This window comes from Rana temporaria, chromosome 9, assembly GCF_905171775.1.
Source record: "Rana temporaria chromosome 9, aRanTem1.1, whole genome shotgun sequence".
Classification (NCBI taxonomy): Eukaryota; Metazoa; Chordata; class Amphibia; order Anura; family Ranidae; genus Rana; species Rana temporaria.
The window spans coordinates 136,799,423-136,825,953 of record NC_053497.1 but is presented as its reverse complement, the minus strand read 5'-3'; the positions used below and the strand labels follow the sequence as shown (position 1 = coordinate 136,825,953).

The window sequence follows — 26,531 nt, the reverse complement described above, 5'->3', positions numbered from 1 at the left end:
CTGTAAACAGTCATTTCAGCAAAAAAAAAATGTTTTCCTTTAGTAGTGACCCTTTAAGGCTCTGTGTTCCGTGGTGTACGATCAAGAAAGGCCTGGATTATTTTCTAATTGTACATAATATAACTGGGTACTAACATTTATAGGTAAAGTTGATCCAAGGAATATCCGATTGCTTCTCGGGGGATCAGGAAGGATTTCTTTCCCCTGCTGTAGCAAATTGGATCATGCTCTGCTGGGGTTTTTCATCTTCCTCTGGATTAACTGTGGGTATAGGATTGTGTATATGGTATTGTATGATTTCTTTATTTATTTTTTATTGGTTGAACTAGATCGGGCATAAGCAATTAGCGGACCTCCAGCTGTTGCCAAACTACAAGTCCCATCATGCCTCTGCCTCTGGGTGTCATGCTTGATGCTGTCAGAGTCTCGCTATGCCTCATGGGACTTGTAGTTTGGCAACATCTGGAGGTCCGCTAATTGCTTATCCCTGAACTAGATCAAGGTTCCTCAAACTGTTCTGTCTATCACACAAGCTGGTCTAGGAGGAGGAGGGCGGGACATTTATCACAGTGCACCAGAACTGTTACCAACACTGTGAGCATCGTGACAGAGCGGGGCCGTGACACAGCGCGATCGTGACAGCAGTCTGGCACAGTGAGGAGAAAGGCTGTGAGGGGCTTACAATGGTGAGTGAGTAAAGGAGGGGGGCTTGCGATGGTGGTGGGGGCTGATGATGATGGAATGATGATGATGATGATGATGATGGGGGCGGGCTGATGGTGATGGTGGGGGGGGGGCTGATGATGATGGTGAGGGGGGCTGATGGTGATGTAATGATGGTGATGGTGGGGCTGATGATGTAATGATGATGATGATGGTGGGGGGGGCTGATGATGATGGCGAGGGGGGCTGATGGTGATGTAATGATGGTGATAGTGGGGCTGATGATGTAATGATGATGATAATGGTGGGGGGGGGGCTGATGATGATGGTGAGGGGGGCTGATGGTGATGTAATGATGGTGGGGCTGATGATGTGATGATGATGATGATGATGATGGTGGGGGGGGGGGGCTGATGATGATGTAATGATGATGGTGGGGGGGGGGGGGCGATGATGGTGAGGGGGCTGATGGTGATGTAATGATGGTGATGGTGGGGCTGATGATGTAATGATGATGATGATGATGGTGGGGGGGGCTTGCAATGAAGGGCTGATGATGTAATGATGAAGGTGGGGGGGCTTGCAATGGTGAGGGGGGGTTGCAATAAGGGGCTGGTGAGGGGGGCTTGCAAAGGTGAGGGGGGTTGCAATGAGGGGCTGATGATGATGATGATGATGTAATGATGATTGGGAAGGCTTACAATGATCTTGATCGGCTTGCAATTAATGATGGTGAGGGGGCTGATGGTGATGTAATGATGGTGATGGTGGGGCTGATGATGTAATGATGATGATAGTGGGGGGGGGCTTGCAATGAAGGGCTGATGATGTAATGATGAAGGTGGGGGGGCTTGCAATGAGGGGCTTGCAATGGTAAGGGGGGGTTGCAATAAGGGGCTGATGATGGTGAGGGGGGCTTGCAAAGGTGAGGGGGGGTGCAATGAGGGGCTGATGATGATGATGTAATGATGATTGGGGGGGCTTGCAATGATTTTGATCAGCTTGCAATTAATGATTGTGAGGGGGGGGGCTTGCAATGAGGGGCTTACAATGATGATGGCAAGGGGGGGCTTGTAATGAGGGGATGATGATGGTGAGGTGGGGGGGCTTGCAATGATCATGATTGGTTTGCAATTAATGATTGTGAGGGGGGGCTTATAATGATGAAGGGGAGAGTTGCAATGATCGTGAGGGGGGCTTCCCATTTTGTTTTGTTTTCACTTCAAAATAACATATGTGCAGTGTGCATAGGAAATTGTTCATAGTTTTTTTTTTATAGTCCGGCCCTCTAACGGTCTGAGGGACAGTGAAACGGCCCCCTGTTTAAAAAGTTTGAGGACCCCTGAACTAGATGGACTTGTGCCTTTTTTTCAACCTGACTATGTAACTATGTAATTCGAAAGAGACAGTTTGCAGTAAACATAAGATTCATGGCAAGGGTTTATTTTAAGAACATTAACATCACCCAACCATGTTAACTGCAGGTTTTTCCAGTTCTCCAGGTATTTCTCCTAACTTTGCAGCAACAGTTGATGATTACGAAAGTACAATGGGCCAGATCCACAGCCAGGCGGCGCAGCGGAACGTAACCTATTTAGGTTACACCGCCGCAAATTTTCGGGCAAAGTGCCCGATCCACAAAGCACTTACCTTGAAATTTGCGGCGGTGTATCCTAAATCCGTCCGGCGCAAGGCGGGCCAATTCAAATGGGGCGAGTCCCATTTAAATTAGGCACGCTCCCGCGCCGGACGTACTACGCATGCTCCCGACGCTATTTTCCCGACGTGCTTTGCGTTACGTTACGTTGCGCTGAGTTTTGTGAATCGCGACGTGTAAAAAAGAGATGCGGCGGGAATTTTTTTTTAAATTTGACAGCGACGCGGGAAAGAAGGGTATACTTTTACATGGTGTACTAAGTTTACACTTTGTAAAAGCAGCCCTAATTTTGCGACGGAAAACTAACACTTACGGCGACTTAACGAAGGGAAAAAGCTTCGTGGATCACCGTAAGTGCTAATTTGCATACCCAACGCTGGATTACGACGAGAAATGCCCCCAGCGGCGGCCGCGGTACTGCATCCTAAGATCCGACAGTGTAAAACTATTACACCTGTTGGATCTTCTGCCTATCTATGCGTAACTGATTCTGTGGATCAGTCGCATAGATAGAAACAGGGATACGACGGCGTATCAGCAGATACGCCGTCGTATCCATTTTGTGGATCTGGCCCAATAACTTTAGTTCTGCTAAAATAAAGGCACCCAGATAAGAGCATGTATGCTTCTTCTACACAAAAGGAAAAGCAGTTGGGAAATCATTTTAGGGGAATGGTCACAGGAAGAATCTTTGGCTTAGTGACATTAATGCGAAAATTGGAATTATCAAACCTTCATAGAAGGGACACGCGCTCCTTCACACAGCACACAGGAACAGAGCTAAGGCTGTCAAACTCAGGCTGTTTGCTGGATCTCCCTCCCCTGTCACCTTTGTTCTCTGATGCCGCGTACACACGATCATTTAATTATTTAACGATCAAATGTCATTTAACCACTTCCCGACCGCCGCATGTAAATGTACTCCACAGAATGGCACGTACAGGCATATGGGCGTACATGTACGTCCTTGCCTTCTAGCGGGTCCGATCGCGACCCCCCCGCTACATGCGGTGGTCGGATTCCCGCGGGGAGCGATCCGGGACGACGTCGCGATCACTCCCCGGAGCTGAAGAACGGGAAGAGCCGTATGTAAACACGGCTTCCCCGTGCTTCACTATGGCGCTGCATCGATCGAGTGATCCCTTATATAGGGAGACTTGATCGATGACGTCAGTCCTACAGCCACACCCCCCTACAGTTGTAAACACACACTAAGTGAACACTAACTCCTACAGCGCCCCCTGTGGTTAACTCCCAAACTGCAACTGTAATTTTCACAATAAACAATGCTTTTTTTTTGCTTTTTCTTTTTTTCCAATTGCCGGGTGCCAGCAATTGCAACCGTGAGTCAATTTAAATGTGATTTGACTCTTTTTTTCTTTAGAAATTTCATTTTTGCTGCAGAATGTTCTATACATGGTACACATGCCCCACTTTACAGGCAGACTAAGGGGACCCCCCAGTCACAATATTTAGAGGAATTGTTCATTTTAATTGTTGCACTTTAAGCATCATTAGAATCACTGCTCCTGAAAAACGTTAAAATTGGCAAATTTTTGTGAATGAGGGGGGTGTCCCTGAATGGCAGTTTGGAAATGTGGTCACCCTAGTCCCAGGAGACTGGGGGTCTCCTGGGAGTGCAGGGGGGGCTGTGTAATGGATGGGAGGATTGTATAATGGATGGGGGCTGTATACTGGGGAGGGGGAATGTATAATGTATGGGGGGGGGATGTGTACTGGATGGGGGATGTATAATGGATGAGGGCTGTATACTGGGGAGGGGGGCTGTTTAATGGATGGGGGGCTGTGTACTGGATGGGGGGATGTATAATGGATGGAGGCTGTATACTGGGGAGGGGGGCTGTATAATGTATGGGGGGGCTGTGTACTGGATGGGGGGAATGTATAATGGAGGGGGGCTGTATAATGTATGGGGGGGATGTATAATGTATGGGGGGGCTGTGTACTGGATGGGGGAATGTATACTGGATGGTGGGATGTATAATGTATGGGGGGGGGGTGTGTACTGGATGGGGGATGTATAATGTATGGGGGGGCTGTGTACTGAATGGGGGATGTATAATGTATGGGGGGGCTGTGTACTGGATGGGGGGATGTATCATGTATGGGGGGGCTGTGTACTGGATGGGGGATGTATAATGGAGGGGGGCTGTATACTGGATGGGGGGATGTGTACTGGATGGGTGAGGCTTGTAGTGTAAAGGGTGCTGAGAAAACATTTTGTCCTTAAACTCCCCTCTTAAAATTGGGGTGCGTGTTATACGCCGACGCCTGTTATACGCCGATAAATACGGTACACTGATTTTAGTAATAAACTTGCTGTCCCAAGCAGAGGGTGTAGCACTACCATCGAAGGAGATGCTGGTTTGATTTGGGTGGCACGTTACCTCTTTCTTCCTGCCGTCTAGGGTACTGGATGAGAGCTGTAATAAAGTTAATGTCCACACTGTCGATGTCTTTTCTGTGCTTTTATTACCCAACGGTTACCCGTTGAAAATACATTGACAGTATGGACATTAACTTTATTACAACTCTCATCCAGTACCCTATGGTAAATAGTAGAAAGGTGAAGGGATAAAAGGAATAAAAGGTGACAGATTAAGGTGTAACTGGTTCCTGGAAACAGTCCTGCAACAACGACAACTTTTCATCGCCACTCTAGCCAGAGTGGGTATAGTGTATCTGGATAGGCCTCTCTCACCAGCCTAGCAGCCAGAGTGTCACTCGAAAACTTTAGGGTGAAGTCTCTGCCACAGACCCTCCTAAAGGTGGAGATAGTTTTGGTCCAAAATTCTTCTCAACTGGATTCAGCACCCGGATCTCCTTCAAACAGCTTTAGTTATGTCAGGAACTTATAGGCGACCATTGTCAAGCCTCTCAGAAACAGTGTCCTTCGATGAGCAAGTAGGCCTCTGAGACACCAGCCTTGTGCTCGGTATCCCCCAGACAGGTTCTCCATCGATCGGCTTCCTCCAACGGGACGGACAGCCCAGGACCACTTGCAAATTGCAGACTCAGTCTACCTACTGAGTCTATGAGGTAGATTAATGCTACAGACCAACGTGGCCCTGGAGCCAGGAACACTGCAACACACACACCCCGGCCAGGAGGTGGTGGGACGAATGCCCAGGTGGATGGCGGCAAGGCAACGATGCAAAACCAATGGCGTCTGCCCCCTAAATACCTCTCCCCAGCATGCACAGAGAGGCAACCAACCCTCCTGATTGGCTGCAGAGGAGAAGCATCCACATGACCCTGACCTCACTGCTGCCACCTGCTATCTGGGAGGGGGGTGAGAGTCCCCAGACAGCAAGCATGGGCACACAGTACAGCCAGAGCTGGAACAGAGGCCTTAAGTTTAGCTAAATGGTTAGAGGCAACTAACTCTCTGACCCCCTCTAAATTTACAGCAGCACCTGCTATGAAAGTAGCCAGGCGCTACAAGTGCATTTGGTATCACTCCGCCGGTGCTTTACAGTAAGCATTGGCTTATGCGGCTCTGTTCTGCAGCTGCTTGCTTCCTCTACCGCTGGCTTTATTTACAACACTGATGCTCTGGCATGGCGGATAGAGAACCTGTAATCTGGGCTTGCCAACCCGCCATCCCAGAGCAGGAGGTCACGGGCCACATCAAAGGGCTCCGCGGACCACTGGTTGGGCACCCCTGCTCTAGATTGAGACAAGTATGCAATACTTGTTGTCAAATCTTCAAAGATAACAATGTTTTCTGCAGTATTTACATTTTGCCTACTAGTGCATGCTATGTTGAAATCATGCCTCGGGTGATATTTGCTTATTTAAATCTTTCATGCTGTCAAAAGGCTGGTGTCCTAGCTGACTACGTGCAGCACCATGGAAACAACAGATCCAAATCGAGGCTCAATTCAGAAGATAGAAGGGTTACTGCTACACTTTCTACAGTGATCAGTGCTATAAAAATGCACTGATTACTGTGTAAATGTCACTGGCAGGGAAGTGTTAACACTAGGGGGCGATCAAAGGGTTAAATGTGTTCCCTAGAAAGTGATTCTAACTGTGGGGAGATGGGACTGCCTGGGTGAGGCGACTGATCATTGTTCATACTTAGTAGAACAGCAGATCTTCCTCAAGAATTTGATGGTATCTTCCCCTATCCACTTTTCCTTCGGTCCTGACAAGTGCTCCAGTCTCTGCTGAAGACCCCCATAACAGGATATTACCACATGTTTTTAAATGTTTGTTTTTTCTGACATGTTGATGTTATATCTTTCACTTGGATGTTATACGTTTTGAGCTGTAAATACAGCTCAAAAAAACAAAAACTGTGTCATTTCAGGCTGCAAAGCGACAAAGTGTGATTATTTTAAAAAGGGGGGGTGATTATTTTCTATACCATCTGTAAATGTTTAAAATGACTCATATAGAACATTCAGTGGAATGGTAAAATCACCCCAATAGACACAGGGGCATTCCTATCCTTGTGATAGGAACAGTCTTCCAACAAGATTGGTTATATCAAATAAAGTATTTTTGTATTTCTCAGAATTAACTAGGGTTTCTGAGGGGTTTGTTTGTTGTTTGAGGGGAAAGCAGTAGTAAAGCGCAGTTTAAAAGAAAACAAACTTCCCTTGCAAGACAATGGGGGTTATTTACAAAAGGCAAATGCACTTTGCACTACAAGTGCAAACTTGGGGGCTAGATTCAGAAAGATCAGCGGATCTTTAGATCCGCTAAATCTATCTGTTTTAAGATACGCTGCCGCAAGTTTGAGAGGCAAGTGGGTAATTCACAAACCACTTACCTCCAAACTTGCGGCGGCGGATCGTAAATCCCCCGGCGGAATTCAAATTCCGCGGCTAGGGGGGGTGTACTATTTAAATCAGGCGCGTCCCCGCGCCGATTTAAATGAGCATGCGCAGTCCGAGAATTTTCCCGGCGTGCATTGCTCCCACTGACGTCACTAGGACTACGACGTAAAAAAATTCCAAATCGACGCGGGAACGACGGCTAGACTTAACATTGGCTGCGCCTCATAGAAGCAGGGGTAAGTATACGCCGGGAAAGTCGCTACGGAAACGTCGTAACAACACTGCGTCGGGTCCACGTACGTTCGTGAATTGGCGTATCTCGCTGATTTACATATTATTCAGCGTAAATCAGCGGGAACGCCCCCGTGCCATTTTTAAATTGCAAATAAGATCCGACGGTGTAACACAGTTACACCTGTCGGATCTTAGCCATATCTATGCGTAACTGATTCTATGAATCAGGCGCATAGATACGACCAGTGTAAGTCAGAGATACGACGGCATATCAGGAGATTCATCGTCGTATCTCTTTGTGAATCTGGCCCTACAAGTGCAAAGTGCACTTGGAAGTGTAGTCGCTGTAGATCTGAGGGGGACATGCAAGGAAAATAAAAAACAGCATTTTAGCTTGCACATGATTGGATGATAAAATCAGCAGAGCTTCTTCTTCATTTCAGATCTACCCCTCAGATTTACAGTGACTGCACTTCCAAGTGCACTTTCAGTGCAATTTCAAGTGCACTTTGCACTTGTAGTTTGCACTTGTAGTGCAAAGTGGATTTGCCTTTTCGTAAATAACCCCCAATGTGTGCTAGTATGCCTTACAACAAAGCCCTTCCATCTTCTCTCGGTTTTCCTTTCGGGTTCACGGCCTCCGGCTACATGAGTGGCTGGGGCCGCAATGATGTCACTCCCTCGGCTGCAACACAAGCTCTGATGGTCTGGCATGGTATGCCAGAGCACATGTACCGATGATGTCACCTGGTGCAAATCTCCTAAACAGTGCAAGATATTCACTATATCTACAGGTAAGCCTTATTATAGGTTTTTCCCTAAAAGGGCCAGGCCAGAGGAGAGTTTTTTAACCGCTTGCCGACCAGCCGCCACAGTTTTACGGTGGCAGGTCGGCTCTGCTGGGCGAGATCACGTATATCTACGTCATCTCGCCGAGCAGCCGACGCGCGTGCCCGGGGGGCACACAGCTCCCGGTCCTGTCAGGGAGAGAAATGCCTGACCCTCTGTTCATACAATGTATGAACAGCGATCAGTCATTTCCCCAAGTCAGTCCCACCCCCCCTTCAGTTAGACACACCCAGGGAACATACTTAACCCCTTCCTCGCCCCCTAGTGTTAACCCCTTTCCTGCCAGTGGCATTTTTATAGTAATCAATGCATTTTTATAGCATTGATCGCTATAAAAATGCCAATGGTCCCAGAAATGTGTCAAAAGTGTCCGAAGTGTCCACCATAATGTCACAGTACCGATAAAAATCGCTGATCGCCCCCATTACTAGTAAAAAAAAAATATTAATAAAAATGACATAAAACTATCCCCTATTTTGTAAACGCTATAACTTTTGCGCAAACCAATCAATAGACGCTTATTGCAATTTTTTTTTAACGAAATATATGTATAAGAATACGTTTCGGCCTAAACTGAGAAAAAAAATAGTTTTCTTATATATTTTTGGGGGATATTTATTACAGCAAAAAGTAAAAAATATTCATTTTTTTAAAAATTGTCGCTGTATTTTTGTTTATAGCGCAAAAACTAAAAACTGCAGAGGTGATCAAACACCACCAAAAGAAAGCTCTATTTGTGGGAAAAAAAGGACGCCAATTTTGTTTGGGAGCCATGTCGCACGACCGCACAATTGTCAGTTAAATTGACGCAGTGCCGAATCGCAAAAAGTGGCCTGGTCTTTGACCAGCAATATGGTCTGGGGCTGAAGTGGTTAAATTGTGATATTTTGTGAGTAAGTTCTACAAAAGGGAAGATTACCTTGTACAGATCAATTAATTTGCCGTGTGGGAAATGCTTAGTTGATATAAAATGATGGACATATTTGCTCTTCATCCCCTTCTTATGAATGTTCTCTGCGATGAGTTTGCTGGTGAAGGTCTTGCCGATTCCGGTCCAGCCATGCAGGGATAGAGCCAGGGGCTTTTTGGGGTTTTCAGTGTTCATAAACCCTGTGATTGCTCGGAAGATGATGTCACGGGCCAGGTGCTGCCCAAACAGGTTTTTTTCCAAGTTTTCCTGGAAAGCTGATAAAAATAAGAAGTGTTACAGTCGAGCACCTAGCTAATAAAAAGCAAAAATAATAATCTGTGAAAACAGTTAAGGCACATATTTGTTCCTCTAATCCTCTCTTTGCTAATCTGACTCCCAACTGTCCCTGATTTTGAGGAAATGTCCCTGATTTGGAGCAATGTTCCTCATTTGTCCCTCTGTTTATGTCTGATCTATATAGTTATATATAAAATGCACTTTTTATCTATCAAAAAGTGTTTCCCAGTGCTAAACCTTTCAACCGATTTCTAAATTGCTGCATTTGTAAATTCCAAAAGCCAATATAAAGGAATAGTAGTGGTAAAAAAAACACTTGTGGGTTTAACCAATCTTGTTTTTTTGGTACAATTCTCCTTTAAGGGGGCGTGGCAAGGGGTGTGTCCAATGCCTGCATACTTTTGCTGATAGGTGTCCCTCATTCCCATCTCAAAAAGTTGGGAGGTATGCAGTGCTGACACAGAGGGGCAGGAGAGGGGTAAACAAGTATGTTGTGCAGGTGTCTGCAGTGGCATAGTTAGTACATCTGGCACCCGGGGCTGGTCATTTTTTTTGCACCCCCCAAGAAAAATGTCATCTGGCAATATTGCAGCTCCACGCTAAGACTGTGGGTGTGGTCAGATTGCATCAACAGTGGGAGGGGATTAAATGGCCATATGCTTGAAAGTGGATGTAAACCCTCCATACACCCAGTGAAGTGAACAGCTTTAGATGATACACAGAGATGAACCAAATTTCCCTACATAGGTTTTACATGTATATATGCTCTCTTCACATTTATATACTGTTTAGAAAGTTCAGATCATGTTAGGCGATTTTCTCTTCCTGTTTAACACTGTTCTGACTCAACTACAAGGCCATAAACTTTATCTCCGCCTTCATATAGGGCTTACACGACCTGGTTTTTCTATTTATCCCTTGCATCAATTCAGACAGCTTAACTCAAACTCACTGTAATGCTGCATACACATGGTCGGAATTTCCAACAACAAATGTTCGATGGGAGCTTGTCGGAAATTCCGACCGTGTGTAGGCTCCGTCGAACATTTGCTGTCGGAATTTCCGACAAAAAAAATTTGAGAGCTGGTTCTCAAATTTTCCGACAACTAAGCTTGTTGATGGAAATTCCGACTGTGTGTACACAATTTTGATGCACAATAGTCCACACATGCTTGGAATCAAGCAAAAGAGCCACACTGGCTATCGAGAATCTTTTTTCTCGGCTCGAACGTGTTGTACGTCACCACGCTCTTGACGTTCGGAATTTTCAACAACATTTGTGTGACCGTGTGTATGCAAGACAAGTTTGAGCGAACATCTGTCGGGAAAAAATCCATGGTTTTGTTGTCAGAATGTCCGATTGTGTGTAAGCGGCATTAGAGAGACAGGAGATGAATCCTTTTGAATGTTCCATTTACTGATGGATATTCATAGGTGGAAAACGTTGTTGTTGTAAGTCACATGGAAAGATGAGAATGTGAATAAGTGATAGTGACGCGCTGTCTAGTAGCAAACAAAAAGTGATGAGACCCACCAACTGGGTAAAGTGACCACTTAGGGCAAAAAACTCTAAAAGAGTGTGGGTATGAGGTATACCAAAATATAGCAACAATGTGAACCAACAGTGCAGTAGTATAAATGCTCAAACAAGCATAGGGCAAACATACATAATGACAGAAAACTATAAAACTATATTAATGTCCAATGAATACACATGTACGTGAAAAGAAAACACAAATGTAAGATAAAGTTGAGTAAAGTCTGATAAATGGTGATTCCAAGAAAAGCCAAAATCCAGTGTTTGGGGGAGCAAGCTTCAGTGCAGACACCTCTTGTGGTACCTAAATGCTCACCTCAGAGCTATAGCACGGACAGCTCAAAATACCACAGGTGTATCCTCAATGATGCAGTAAGACTGGTATGTAGCTGGGGGAGGGCTCCACATCAGATAGGCAAAAAACAAGAAAAAATAGCAAAGGGAAAATAGCGTAATCCTGTGAAAGTACTTGAGAAAAAATAATAGATCACATATGCATGCACTCACATGGAGGCCATGAATAGTGGGCCTATCTCCAATGAACACTGAGTTCGTACACTGGTCCTGTCTGTGTTTCCTGGGTGTTCCTGAATGTTACAGAGTGTCTCTCTTCTGTTTCTTCCACCTCATGCCTTGCCACGTAGTGTCAAGTGTATTGCTCAGAGAGTTTGGGTAGAAGGAAAGAGAAGGAGACGCATAGTGCAATACCGCATAAAAGTTTAATGAAAAGATGGAATAAAACTCACATTAAAACGAAGGGACAGTTCCAAAACACAAACGAGCGGTGAGCTTGTCTCCCTGCCATCAGAGCGTGTAGGATCTAGTGCTCCTGGTCCCTACGCGTGTCGTCACACCACGTGACTTCTTCAGGGTATGACACTAGTTGCAGACTGTGGGGTAGATCCACAGAGAATTGGATCCGCGCAGCGTATCAGAGATACTCTACGCCGCCGTACCTTACATGGTGGAATTTCGAATCCTCAACGATTTCGCGCCGTAAGTTACGGCGGCGTAGTGTATTTCTGGCGGCGGAATTCAAATCGGTGATCAGGGGGCAGGTTTCATTTAAATGTAGCGCGTCCTCGTGCCGAATGAACTGCGCATGCGTCGTCCAGAAATTTCCCGCCGTGCATTGCGCTAAATGACGTCGCTTTTTAACTTAGACGTGAGTTACGTCCATCCCGATTCACGGACGACTTACGCAAAAAATAAAAAAATTCAAATTTCGACGCGGGAACGACGCCCATACTTAACATGGCAAGTCTATCTATACGCCGCAAAATACCAGCTTTAACTATACGCCGGAAAAAGCCGACTAGAGACAACGTAAGAGAATGCGTCGGCCGCGCGTACGTTCGTGGATCGTCGGAAATAGCTAATTTGCATACCCGATGCGGAAAACGACGAGAACGTCCACCCAGCGGACGCCAAAGTATTGCATCTAAGATCCGAAGGCGTACGAAGCCGTACGCCAGTCGGATCGAACCCAGATGCTGTCGTATCTTGGTTTGAGGATTCAAACTAAAAAAACGACGCGGGAAATATGAAAGTACGCCGGCGTATCCGTAGATACGCCGGCGTACTTGCTCTGTGGATCTACCCCTGTGATCTTAAATAGACCGCCAGAATGTCTGCAGTACTGGGCGTCTGTCGGCCATTTTGCTGGAGCCCGCTGTGAATCTATGTATGGCAATAATATTGCAGCTATCGCCATGTTGCCTGAGTCTCCAGTGATTTAGTTAAGCATCAATGGGCGGAGGAAACGCCAGGCTGGGCTTCAGATAGGAGCACACTAATTGTGCCTAACCTATATCAGCAAGTGGGGCAGACATCTCGATATACTGAACTATAGCAAGAGAGACAGAACATGTATAAAAATAGTGTAGATGAACAATACGATCGGCGGCATCTCGAAGGCTTGGTAGCTAACCAACCCGGACATGTCCAGCCCATCACAATGTATAAGACCACATGAGACCCTAAATACGTGAAAATATGAATTTTTTAAATGGCATAGCACCTGGAACAGGGTTATAAAATGTAAAACATCTCTTGGATGACATATACAATTTAATATGAATAAAAAGGTAAAAATATGAAAAATTATATAAAAATAATATAAAATTATGTATCTATTAAAGAAAAAATCAAGACCACTGGGATATGAAGGAGCTCTAGAGCAAACACTCATGAACCTTACATATACAAACATATAGGGTTATGGTAACAGAATATTGGCCTATTAGGCATATGGAAGTAAAAATAAAATAAAAAAAGAATGAAAAGGACATGGGAGCAAAGGGATAAAGAAGAAACTATCCAATATATCAGCACAGAGGAAGTACATGAAAGAAAATATTAGCTCAAAAATCATTTAGAAAGCAATTCAGGTCAAAGTCTATATTAAGACCTCTAGGTGTAAAAGTATCCATACAGAAAATATATTTAGATTCTAACTGGCTCAAAGATGTTACAGCATGGTGGTATACTGAGCAAATGAGTGAGAGACAGGAAGGGGAGGGGAATATACAGAACTACAGTGGGAGAAAGCGTTCCGCTATACAGACTATTTTTTGAGTCAGTCAGTGGTGGAGTAGGACGCTCCGGACCTTCCGCTTCGAGTCTGCTCTCACCCAGGGACCAAACAGACAGACAGACAGCTAGGCAGGCAGGCTCCTGCAAACCCCTTGCTGCACGAGACAACCGCAGCTCCTAGGACCAGCTCCTTCCTCCCCTTGGGCCCCCTCTTCTCCGCAGGTAAGACCCTGTCTCTCAGGGCCATCCACCCCCCTGGAACCGCTGACGGCCATCCTTTTCAGGACAGCCGTTACATCAGCCAACACTGCGGCTTTCCCCCTCTCCTTTACCCCGCATCATCCCCCACACTGCCACCCACAACTGAGGCACCCCCCGCCACCCCCGCCACCTTCCTGGCTCAGTTTGGTGTTTTTCGGCGTTTCTCCGCATCCGCGCCAGCCTAGGCCATATTCGCGGCCGCCGCGTCTTAGGAAAGACGCCGCACATACGCCCAGCAATAGCTCTTAAACCACCCAGAATTGCCCAGAATACCCCCCCTACCCCTGGAGGACCCCATCCTCCCCCGGTTAGCAACCCAGCTTAGCACGGCCAGAAAATCCACCCAGCTGACAGCCCCCAAGCCTGGGTCCTGTGTCTCGGTCGGCGGCCATCTTGGTACACCCCAACAACAGTGACACCTCTCTCCCCCTCTTCCTCCTTCACAACCAACAGTACTTGATCCAGGGTTTTGTCCGATCGTCTCTCAGGGATCAGGAAGGATTTTTTTTCCCTGCCGTAGCACATTGGCTCAGCACGGCCAGGTTTTTTTTGCCTTCCTCTGGACCAAGCCGAGAGAGAGGATTCAGTGAATCTTCACTCCATCGCCATTTAAACACCTTCACCCCCCCACCCCGGTGACTGGCGACTATGGCTAATCGGCGATACTCTGCAGAAACTATTTGGGGTCTGAGACGATTCGCTACAGTATTACCAACTGTCACCAAAAAGGCCTTAAAAATAGAGCAACTTTTGAGAATCGATCGACGATCGACTATCAAAAATTTCAGCCATTCACCCCAGTTTAAGCACATATCATGTGCTTTGATCAACACAAGATCGGCAGTAAAACACTGATTAGAAATCCATGATTTCATACTACAATACGACTTAGACTGCCTCTTTATTACAGAAAGCTGGCTCTCAGCTGACTGCAACACCATTATCGGAGAACTGGTGCCAGAAAACTATTGTACTATAATGGAAAACAGAATAGGGCAAAGAGGAGGAGGCCTGGCGGTGATCCACAAGATTCACCTTGCAATCACTAGAGCCAGTCCTTCAAAATCCTCTTCCATTCATGGAAACCCTTACTCTTCAACTGCAAACAAACCCCCAGGAGACTGTCCACATTCTTCTCTGCTATAGGCCACCCGGGCCAAAATCACAGCTTCTACCATCATTGATGGAGTTTATCTCCACTTATACCCTTAACAGCAAACACCTTCTGCTGCTCGGGGACTTCAATCTCTGGGCCAACTCCTCACAGGATCCCGTTGCCGACGCCTGTATTGATCACCTGGAAGGATTAGGGCTACAGCAACTTATATGTGGGCCCACACATGCTTCAGGTCACACGCTCGACCTAATTTTCAGACAAAATCTGAAAATAAGCGTTTTGGAAAATGAACCATTGCCATGGACAGATCACCAAGCAATTAAATTCATAATTTCCAAAATTCCCCAATTGATAAAAACTCCCAAGCCGGTGACAATACACTGGACTAGATCTCAGAAGAAGCTCCACTCGGAACTCTTCAAATCTACCTTGGGAAATAAAATAAAAACAATCCATTCACATCAAACAGCCTCAGATACACTGGATGCCATAAATGCAGCCCTATTACAGTCAGCCGACTTAGTAGCACTGAAACGCAAAGCCCGCACCCAGAAAAACAAGTCCGGCTGGTTCAACAACCAGCTGTCGCTACTGAAGCAAGAGCGCAGAAGGGCAGAAGCCGCCTGGAAAAGAAGTGCTTCAGAAGAAAACCTCATCATCTACAAGGCAATAACAAGAAAATACCATAAAGAAATCTTCAAAGCCAAGAAACATAATTTTTCTATGGCTATCAACAGCGCCCTAAACCGCCCCCGCGAACTCTTCAAGATGGTCACCCAGACCATGAATCCAGGATGTCTTGAAGCCCCCAATTCAGATACCCAAGAATTTTGCAATGAATTATCGGATTTCTTCATCAACAAAATTGAGAGAATCCGGGAAAGCATTCGGCAAAACAATACCCCCCTCAACCCCCCCTCAATCAACCACATAACACCCACATAAACTTTCCACAATCAACAAAGTTCACTCTGGAACCCACTTCCATCGTTGCCACAAAAAATATCATCTGTACTTTGCGAAACAGCACAGCACCTAATGATATTATCCCCACTAAACTGCTGAAGGAATGTGCCGACATCCTGGCACCACCTATAACGCAGCTTATAAACCAGTCATTTAAGGAAGGCATAGTGCCCTCCCTGCTGAAAGAGGGCACAATCCAGCCCATCTTGAAAAAACCTACCCTGGACCCCAAGGACCCAACTCACCGCCGTCCCATAACAGGCCTAAGCGTTCTCTCCAAGGTAATGGAGAAAGTAGTGGTACAACAGCTGCAACAGCATCTAGACACCCATAATCTACTTGACCCACTTCAATCAGGTTTCCGTCCCGGACACGGGACGGAAACAGCATTACTTAAAAAATGGTTAGACGCTCTTGAGGCCGCAGACGAAGGAGAATCTTGTCTTCTGGTTCTGCTGGACCTAAGCGCAGCCTTTGACACGGTAGACCACAAACTGTTACTGACGCGGCTGGCTGAGGTAGCCAGAGTCGCAGAAGGGGATTTACCATGGTTTTCCTCCTTTCTGGAAAACCGATAACAAACAGTGAAACTGGGACCTTTTACGTCTGAAAAGCGCACGGTATCATGTGGAGTCCCCCAAGGATCCCCCCTGTCACCGGTGCTTTTCTACATCGATCTTCGCCCTCTCTTTGAAATCATCAGTAGCCAAGAACTACTCTATCACTCATTTGCAGACGACACGCAACTGTATTTTCGCATCTGCAACAAAAAGGATCATCATCTCAGTTTAGAGAAATGTCTCTCTTTGATAGAAAACTGTATGACTAAGAGTTATCATAAACTCAACAGTTCCAAAACAGAACTTCTCCTGTTTCACGCCAGTCGTAAGAGTCAACTGGCAACAACCTGGACACCTCCGCCAATTTTGGGCCAAACTTAGCAAACTGTGGGTCGTGACCCGCTCACCCACTGGATCGGACCTCCGGGTAGTAACTTTTGTCCCGTGACTGCAACTTGCTTCTCCGTCAACTCCATTCAGCTCCACTGGATGGATCCGGTCCTCCGATGCTCGGATGAGTGTCTCTCGGTCTCTAAACAAAACATCTCTCTGCATTACCAGTATTTGGTCACTAGATGGCTCCAAATACATAGACATAGCAATGTCCATAGACATTGTATTAAAGTATGCAAACACACATCAATATACAAGAATGTCAGCGCTACACACTCCCCCTACTTTATTTCTTTGGTCCTCCAAAGAGGTTCAAATTGCTAACTCTATTCTGTATTTTAGCCTCTATACAGTCATACAATACAGACAGAGGAGCTTCCCACCAGTTGTCATATGATGGGGAGCTATCCTGTGCACTCATAGCTGATACTACCTTGTCTGGTACAGATGTGCCAAGGGGTGAGGTGGGGTTGTCCCTTACTGAATCAAAGGTAGAGGGACCAGACAGTTCAAGGTTTCTTTTGCTGACAAACTGAGATGCTTCAGAGCATTCGCCCAATGTATCATAAGTCAGTCTGCGTGGTGGGCGAATGTCTCTTTGCACTTTTGGGGTATCCATTCCTTTTTGACAAATGTCGTCATCCCTCCTCTCAGTGACTAAAGATGGAGAGTAAATAGGAGTACTGGGCTCTTCTGCAAGATGAGTTGACGGCACAAATTCTGGGGCCTCTGCCCTGAGAGTTCTGTTATTATTCTCCTCTTCTTCTGAAGAGATATCAGCATCTGTTTCTGAAGTTTCCGGAGGCCACAGCCAACTCATCTCCACTTCCTCATCTTCATCTGTAGAGGGTGCAAGCTGAGATCTGGTTATTGACCTACACACATCGGTGGATGTGGATGGGAATTCCTCCTCTGTGCTTATCCTGACTGCCTCTGTGAGAGGTAAAAGGTGATTCCGATGCCAGGTTTTTATTGGCCCAGTGTTTCCTTCTGGCTTGGTTTCATACACTGGGAGCCCTGGAAGCTTCCTACACACAACATAAGGCTGTGATCTCCAAGGATCAGCCAACTTATGCTTGCCTGGGATGCCTAGATTCCTCAGCAAAACCCGGTCACCTGGTTGAAGATCCTGAACTCTTACTTTCAGGTCAAAGTTTCTCTAGTTCCTGTTGACTCTGGAGTTCGAGGTGGCTTGAGCCTGCTCGTAAGCTATCTTCAGGCTCCTCCGCAGCCTGTCCACATACTTTCTATGGGAGGTCTCTGATGTGTGATCCAAGGAGGAACCAAAAGCCAGGTCCACTGGTAATTGGGCTTCACGGCCGAACATCAATCTGTAAGGTGAATACCCAGTGGTGTCACTTTTGGTACTGTTGTAGGCATGAACCAGTGCAGTTATGTGTTTACTCCAATGGGGTTTCTGTTCTGCAGTCAATGTCCCCAACATATTTAGGAGAGTCCTGTTGAACCTTTCCGGTTGAGGGTCCCCTTGTGGGTGATAAGGAGTAGTCCTGGACTTTTGTATGCCTAGTAGATTCAACAGTCTTTTTATCAATTTGCTCTCAAAGTCCCTTCCTTGGTCTGAATGTATCCGTTGAGGTAAGCCATAATGGACGAAGAACTTTTCCACAAGAGTCTTTGCTACTGTGGTTGCTTGCTGGTCTCTAGTAGGAAATGCTTGGGCATAACGGGTAAAATGATCTGTTACCACAAAGATGTCCCCCTGCCCACTCGGATTCCAAACAAAGAAAATCTATGCAGACCAGGTCCATTGGTCCCTGGCTCTTCAAATGGCCCATTGGGGCAGCCCTCTGGGGCAATGTCTTTCGTTGTATACACCTGAGGCAGGAATGACAATAACTCTCCACTTCTTTCCTCATGTGAGGCCAGTAGAACCTGTCCCTTACTAGTTGGAAAGTCCTCCCGGCTCCCAAATGACCATGATGATTGTGTAAAGCAATCAGTACCCTCTCTCTGTGCTTTTCCGGCAGGAGCAGCTGCCATTTTGCTTCTGGATCATCAGAGGGGCCCCTTCGGTAGACCACCCCTTGTTGCAACTGCAACCTATCCCATTCTTTCAGTATCAACCGGGCTTCCTTCTTGGGGCTCTTCTGCAGCACATCAGACTGTTGATGTTCCAATGCCTTCAGCACCAGCCCACACAGTGGATCTTCCTCCTGATCTCTCCTGAGATCCTTTCTGGATAGCTTGGGGAGACCCTCTTGTACAACCTGGGAGACGTTGCAATAGCACCTGGGTACTCCCGCTGAGGATACTCCCACTTCTTCAGCTCTGGCCCCACCTCTCCCGTGTAGACTTGTCCCTTCACAAAGGGCTCTTACCCCCTCTGGAGTAAGTTGGGTCCAGTCTTCTGATGGATTTCGGGAGTCATGAGGCCTTCTTGATAGAGCATCCGCATCTCGATTACCAACCCCTGGTCTGTACTTCAGGCTGAAGGTAAATGCCGAGAGAGCAGCTAGCCACCTGTGACCGGTGGCGTCCAGCTTCGCAGTGGTGAGCAGGTATGTGAGGGGGTTGTTGTCCGTCTTTACCACAAATTCAGCCCCATAAAGGTAGTGCTTCAACTTGTCTACCACTGCCCACTTCAGAGCCAGAAATTCAAGCTTGTGAGTCGGATAGTTTCTTTCGGCAGGAATCAAACTTGTGCTCACATAAGCGATCGGCCGCAGATGCCCTTCATGCTCTTGATAGAGCACTCCTCCTAGTCCGTCATGGCTGGCATCCACATGCAACTCGTATGGTTTGGCAGGGTCTGCATAGGCCAAAACCAGGGTAGTGGTAAGGCTCCACTTCAATTGTCTGAAAGCTTCCTCGCATTCTGGCGTCCACTGGTCCTGGATGGACTCTTTCTTCCTTCTGGGCCCTTCCTTTGGCTTCCTTGACTGATCTGGGCTTACACTAACTTCTTCCTGTTTCTTCAGGAGCTCAGTGAGTGGGTGGGCTATTTTAGCGAACCCTTCCACGAACCTTCTGTAGTACGAGCAGAAGCCTAAGAATGACCTGAGTTCAGTCACGTTGGTGGGCCTTGGCCAAGAAGTGACAGCTTCTAACTTCTTGGCCTCGGTTGCCACTCCCTCTTCAGACACAATGTGTCCCAGGTAATTCACTGAGGGCTGGTAGAACTGGCATTTTTCCATAGACAGCTTCAGACCTTTATCATGAAGTCTCTTCAGGACCTTCTCCAGGCGTTCTTCGTGTTCTTCCAACGTTCTTCCAAATACTATGACGTCATCCAGGTAAACTAGTACTTCAAGTAGGTTCATGTCATCCGGTTGAACTCAAAGAATCCGACTGGGGTGATAAAAGCGGTCTTCTCTTTGTCTTCGGGGGACATGGGGATCTGATAATACCCACTCTTTAAGTTCAGCACACTGAACCACTTCGCTCTCGACAGGCTCTGCAGAGCATCCTCTATCCGAGGTGTGGTGTACTGGTCAGGAATGGTCCTCCGGTTCAGGGTCCTGTAATCGATACATAGGTGTAGGGATCCGTTCTTCTTCCTGACCACCACTATTGGGGAGGCATAAGGACTCCTGGACTCCCGGATAATGCCCATCCTCTTGAGTTCAGCCAGTTGTTCCCTCAAATCTTCCAGATCTCCCAATGGGATTCGCCTAACCCTTTCACGAAACGGCTTGTCTTCCTCCAGTCGAATTCGGTGGGTGGCACTCTTCGCCAAACCCACATCAAATTCACTTTTTGAGAAAGCTGCCCTCCATCTCAGAAGTTGGGCTTTAGCTCTTTCTCTCCATGCAGGAGTAAGAGGTGTATTCTTTGGGCAGAATTCTTCTACAGGGATTTCTGCTGCTGGTCCTTCCGTCGAACCACATGCTGCGACTGGAGTGGCTGGGCTGACCTGTCCTAACAGTAGTCTGGCTGGCACCCTCACTGGCACAGCTGCTGTGTTGCGGACACTGACTGGAACTTTGCCGTGAGTCCTCTTCAATGCCCTGGTGGGAAATACTTCAGGGATAAGTTCTAACCCCTTTTTTTCTTCCTGCCTTGTATTTTCAAGAACAATGAAAGGACCTGTTTTTTTCCAGCTTAACTTGACGGAGGCTCTCAGGCAGACTACTTCACCCGGCTGGACTAACCTTATTTCCCTATCCAGGAGCCAGATTTTTCCCACTCCCTCTTCAGGAGCCTCTTCCTCCTGTCTAAGGTCTCGGTATGTCTGGGCCAACATTGGATGTATTTTAGTGGGGAGGGTCCCCTTCTGCAGCACAAGCGGTGCAAGTAGCTTCCTCACTAAGTCAGTGTTCGTCCCAATGATGAGGGAATTTTTGTCAGCCCCTGGGGGACGAGGGCACACTATGGCCAAGGTGTTGAAAGTCTCAGCCTCTCCTGCTGTACTTGGGTCGAAGGTGAGTCTGACCGGCAGGTAACCATCATATGGGAAGTTCTGAGTGCCTAATCCCCATATCTCTAGTTCCTCCAATTTCTGTAACGGCAGGTGCTTAAGATGTCTGTCATAGAAATCCCTGTAGAGCAAGGTTACTTGGGCTCCAGTGTCCAGCAGGGCTTTTGTATAAATCCCCTCTACTTGGATGGGGATAATTGGGGAGGGTCCCACTAGCTTGGGGGAAAATCCACTGATTGCAGTACCTTTGACCTGCCTGGTGGCTTGTACCTTCGCCTTTGGTTTTGGGGGTCTCTCTCTTTTCCGTCCTGGCTTGTTGGTGACCCCAGTGGTCAGGGGCATATGAGTCGGTGTGGAGTTCGCTATTGCAACCGGGAGCCCAGTTGACTCCTTCACTGGGGCCCTCTGAATTTTTCCCCCGGTTGTTTGGATTTTGTTTCAGTTACTGGGCTTGGGCACACTCGCCTGAGATGTCCTACTCCTCCACATTTGAAGCAGACTCTCTGTGTTTGTTTCATAGGGCGGTTAATGGTAGGAGTCTCTGGAGCCTTGAGTGACGGGACTTCTTCTGTCTGGAGTTTCACCAGACGAGTCATCAACATGGTCATCATCTCCAGTATTTCTTTCTGGGTCTGGAACCGCTTCTCCAGTCCAGTCTGACCTACGGGTAGGTGGTGAATAGGTAAAAGCCATGATCCCTATTCAACGCTCGCTGCCAGTACAATAAGTTCCTGAGTGTCTGAGGGGACACCTATCTGCTGTATTTTAGCACTTGTGGTGCTAGGAGGTTGAAGTTTCCTCTGTTTTTGGTCCCTCTCAATCTCCATCTTATCCACTTCGTTCACTTTCTCAATGAGGACCTCATCCGGAGTTGAGGGATCTTCCAAATACTGCTTCAGTTGTAGCTTGATATAGTCACTCCTCAATCCCATAGTCACAGATCTCCTAAATTTCCTCTTAACTAGTTTGGCTCCAAAATGCTCTCCATTTCCTTCTTTCTTTGATGTGAACAGCAGGCGGTCCTTGAGCTCAATGGCCCGAAATAGGAAGTTCTGAGGAGTCTCTCTACTATCCTGTGTCATATTTATCAGTTGATGAAACAGCTCAGTGGCATCTTCCTCCTCATAATAGCTTTTCAGTATCCTCTTTAGCTGGTTCAAGGTCAATCCACTCTTCCTCTCCAACATGCCCCTAACACTTGAACCTGGGCTGATGGCATAGATTACAGCCTCTCTAATTCCTGATTCCAGATATCCTTTCTGTAGCCCCAACTCTATTTGGTGTAGGAGGCTGGTGTAGGACAGTTTGTCCTTCTGCCCTCTTTCTCCTATCTGGCCGTCAATGTGGAAATCCTTCCTGGTGGTTACTTCCTGCAAGCGGCCCTGGGTGCGTTTCTTCAGTACCTTCCCAGTGTTGGGCGTTATCTGGCCATCTTTCTGGTCCTCCAAAATGACACGTAACCCATTAATGCGTTCAGCTATCATACTGGAGGTCTCCTGAAACCTCTCCTGTATGTTACAGTACTGTCGCTTCAGATCAGCCAGCTGTCGATCTGCCAGTGATTTAAAGGCAGCCCCTGCTTTCCTGTCTAAAAGGTTCTAACTGCTTTTGACTGGGAGAGCGCCCTTCATGTTTGCTGGGGGTGTGTCAGGTGGAACTCTGTCTTTTCAGACAATTTTATACTGGCACCGTGGAAATTTTCAGGGACATCCCGTCCCCACTCTATCAGTGCATAGGTGCAGTCGGTCCCAGGATCTGGTTTCACTGCGACCACGTAAGCCTTTCTGTCCGGGGACAATGCTTGTACCACCTCTTTAATTTGTTTCTTTCCCCAGTCGCTCCCTGGAAGTTCAATGGCCACGCTGGCTTCTGAGCGGGTCCCTTCTGCTTCGCAACATTGGACTACTTTGATGGGGTCCATGGTAGCGTGAAGGGGCGGGCTTACTTGTAGAGTGACAGGAATCCTGGGACGAGCCCCCACGTGTAGCACTGACCCCCGAAGGAGCTGCTGGTTTAATTTGGGCCTGCACTCTACCAATAAACCCCACTAACTTGGCTCAATCCCCTTGGCACAGCTGTGATGCAATGCAATACAATACAATGTAAGACAATACAAAATACCTGTATTGTAACCCCAGGATCCACTGACTGCACTTGGAGGGAGAAAAACAGTACGCCACAACAACTAGATACTTAACTAGAGATATATTTTACTGTGAAATATTCAAAAAACTGATTACAGTAATTGTGCTGTCATCCCAACGTAAGACGACAGCACAATTGATTTCAACATAAACTTTTTGAAAACAGTATATATATATACATAGGTTTATACCTGGGAGCTCCCCCTACTTTATAAGCTATGCATTAGATCTCACTTAAATTACTTAGTCCTGGATCTTCTTTTCTTCGCTAGCTAAAGTAACTCCTTGAGATTTGTAATCCACAGTTGTGATGAGTCAAATTGAAGTGAAAGTGCTCCTGGTGTAACTGCAACAACTATTTTAAAATCGATTGAAACGTCAAAATAGATAGGCCTCAAGCCTTCTCAGTGTCAGTTTCTCTGCTCCTCTGTGGAACTATAAATCCCAGTCAGACCTGTATATGAGTCTAACTGCGTGTGGAACTTAGAAAACTGTGGGTCGTGACCCGCTCACCCACTGGATCGGAGCTCCGGGTAGTAACTTTTGTCCCGTGACTGCAACTTGCTTCTCCGTCAGCTCCGTTCAGCTCCGCTGGATGGATCCGGTCCTCCGATGCTCGGATGAGTGTCTCTCGGTCTCTGCAATCCAGCCACCATCCCTCCGGCACCCTTAGATCACTTGCCCCAAAAAACGGGATTGTTTTCCCCTGTGTGTCCTCGTCTCCAAGGAAACCAAAAATCTAAACAAAACATCTCTCTGCATTACCAGTATTTGGTCACTAGATGGCTCTAAATACTAAAAACTTAGCAATGTCCATAGACGTTGTATTAAAGTAAAGCAAACACACATCAATATACAAGAATGTCAGCGCTATACTGTGTTTTATAAATTTTTAATAAATTCTACTTCCGGGATTAGGCTGCGCCTGCACCATCTTGTGTATGTATTGTTCTCGGAGTCCCCTGTGTAAATCACTTCCGCCCTTCCTTGCTTCCCCTTGCTAAAATCTCGTGCATGTGCGATAACGATTGTATGTTTACCCAGCCTCTTTCTTGACCGACGTTACTACAGCAACCAAGCGAGTAAGCTGAGAATGACTGCCAAGTTTTGCATGTCTGCTAAGCTGTGCCGCTGAGAGCGGAACTCTCAGACACAGCATAATGTTAAAATGGGAACGGCACACACAGAGCATTCCGTGACTCAGTGGATGGGAAGCGCATGCGCTGGAGAAATAATCAAACATTGCAGGATGAAATACAAGAACAAGAAAAAAGTAAGAAGATTTTAACAGACTGGGGCCCCCTATTGGGCGGGGCCCATGGGCTTGAGCCCAGTCAAGCCCAATGGTAAGTCTGGCCATGGCTGCGTTTGATGGGCACAGTGGCTGCAATTTATGTTTTTTTTTTCAGTTTGCGCCCCCCCAAAACTTTTGAGCACCAGCCTCCACTGCAATCAGGAATGCGAGTCCTTGGAGAGTCAAGGCTCTCGTGGACATCGCTGGATCGAGAGGGGGCTCAGGTATTAGGTGGCGCTGGGGGGACTGCACAGAGAAGGTTTTTTTACTTGCATGCATAGAATGCACCTTGTGCCTCTATAACCACTTTATCAAAGAATGTGCTGTATTTAGAATGCAGTAGTCAGGAGTAAGTAATGTAAAACACAGTGAGGGAAATTTATCAAAACTGGTGCAGTCATAATCTGGAACAGCTGCGCATGACAACCAAGGGGGTGTCTGGGACTGGGGTCTTGCAGAAACATAGTGAGACGTGCAGATGGGTCAGTCTAGGCAGCAGGAAGAAACGGTCTGCAAACGGGCAAAGGATTACGCAGCAGACAGAAATTTAGTCAAACAGGCCAGGGTCAGTACAGGCGGTGGGCAGAGGCAACACTTCACTGGAGTGGCAGTGATCAGGAACACTGTTGCTGGCTGCACTGGCTTTGTGACAGTGGGACTTGTGTAGCAGCGATCAGGAACAATGCTGCTGGCTTACACTGGTCTAGTGTGACTGCATACCTCCCAACTTTCTGAGATGGAAATGAGGGACACCTATCGGCAAAAGTATGCAAGCATAGGACACACCCTTTGCCACGCCCCCTTAAAGGAGAATTGTATAAAAACATACGATTGGTTAAACCCACACATGCTTTTTTACCACTACTATTCCTTTATATTGGCTCTTGGAATTTAAAAATGCAGCAATTTAGAAATCAGATGAAAGGTTTAGCACTGGGAAACACTTTTTGATAAATAAAAAGTGCATTTTATATACATCTATATAGAACAGACCAAAATGAGGGACAAATGAGGAGAATGAGGGACAGAGGGACATTGCTCCAAATCAGGGACAGTCCCTCAAAATCAGGGACAGTTGGGAGGTGTGTGCTGGCACTGGTGTGGAGACAATTAGGCACACTGCTGCTGGTTTGACCACAGCTATCACATGGTACAGGACCATTTGTGCTGTGCTCCCCTGGGGACATGCACTAGTGACTATTCTAGAAGGACAAATGGGTGAGCCCTCTCAGAACGACGCTTGTCCCCCCCGGCCGTTGATCTTCATCGGCTGGACAGGAGGTGGTTAAAATGTATCTGTAGGCAAAACTTTTCTTTAACCGCTTAAGGATCGCCTCACGTACATTTACTGCAGCAGGGCAGCCCTTTAGCATGAAATCACGCACCTGTACGTGATATTTTCCTTCGGGTCTGGAGCGCACAAGCGCGCTGCCGCCAAACCTCTCCCGATTGGGACCCACCGATCATTCCCAAGGCAGACAGAACGGCGGTCTGCCTATGTAAACAAGGTAGATCGCCATTCTGTGAGAGGAGAAGACAGATCTTGTGTTTCTGCCAAGCAGGAACACGGATCTCTGTCTTCTCACAGTACAAGCATCCCCCACACAGTTAGAAATCACCCCCTAGAGACACATTTAACTCTTTCATTACCCCTTCCCTGCCAGTGTCATTAGTACAGTGACAGTGCATATTTTTTAGCACTGATCATTGTATTAGTGTCACTGGTCCCCAAATAAGTGTCGCTAAGCGTCCGATTTGTCTGCTGCAATACCGCTATTAGTCGCTGATTGCCATTACTAGTAAAAAATCTATAAAAATTCCATAAAAATATCCTATAGTTTGTAGATGCTATAACTTTTGCCCAAACCATTCAATATACGCTTATTGTTTTTTTTTTAACAAAAATATGTAGCAGAATACATATTGGC

At 46.7% G+C, this 26,531-nt stretch overlaps 1 protein-coding gene across 1 annotated transcript in view; it reads right to left on the bottom strand.

Annotated features, from left to right (window-relative positions):
* The window catches only part of LOC120914125 (torsin-1A-like), a 66,295-nt gene that overhangs the window by 23,993 nt on the left and 15,771 nt on the right, over nucleotides 1–26,531 (bottom strand). The window contains exon 2 of the mRNA XM_040324620.1: nucleotides 9,131–9,396. Within this exon, the coding sequence (XP_040180554.1) occupies nucleotides 9,131–9,396 (266 nt within the window). The remainder of the gene's footprint in view (nucleotides 1–9,130; nucleotides 9,397–26,531) is intronic.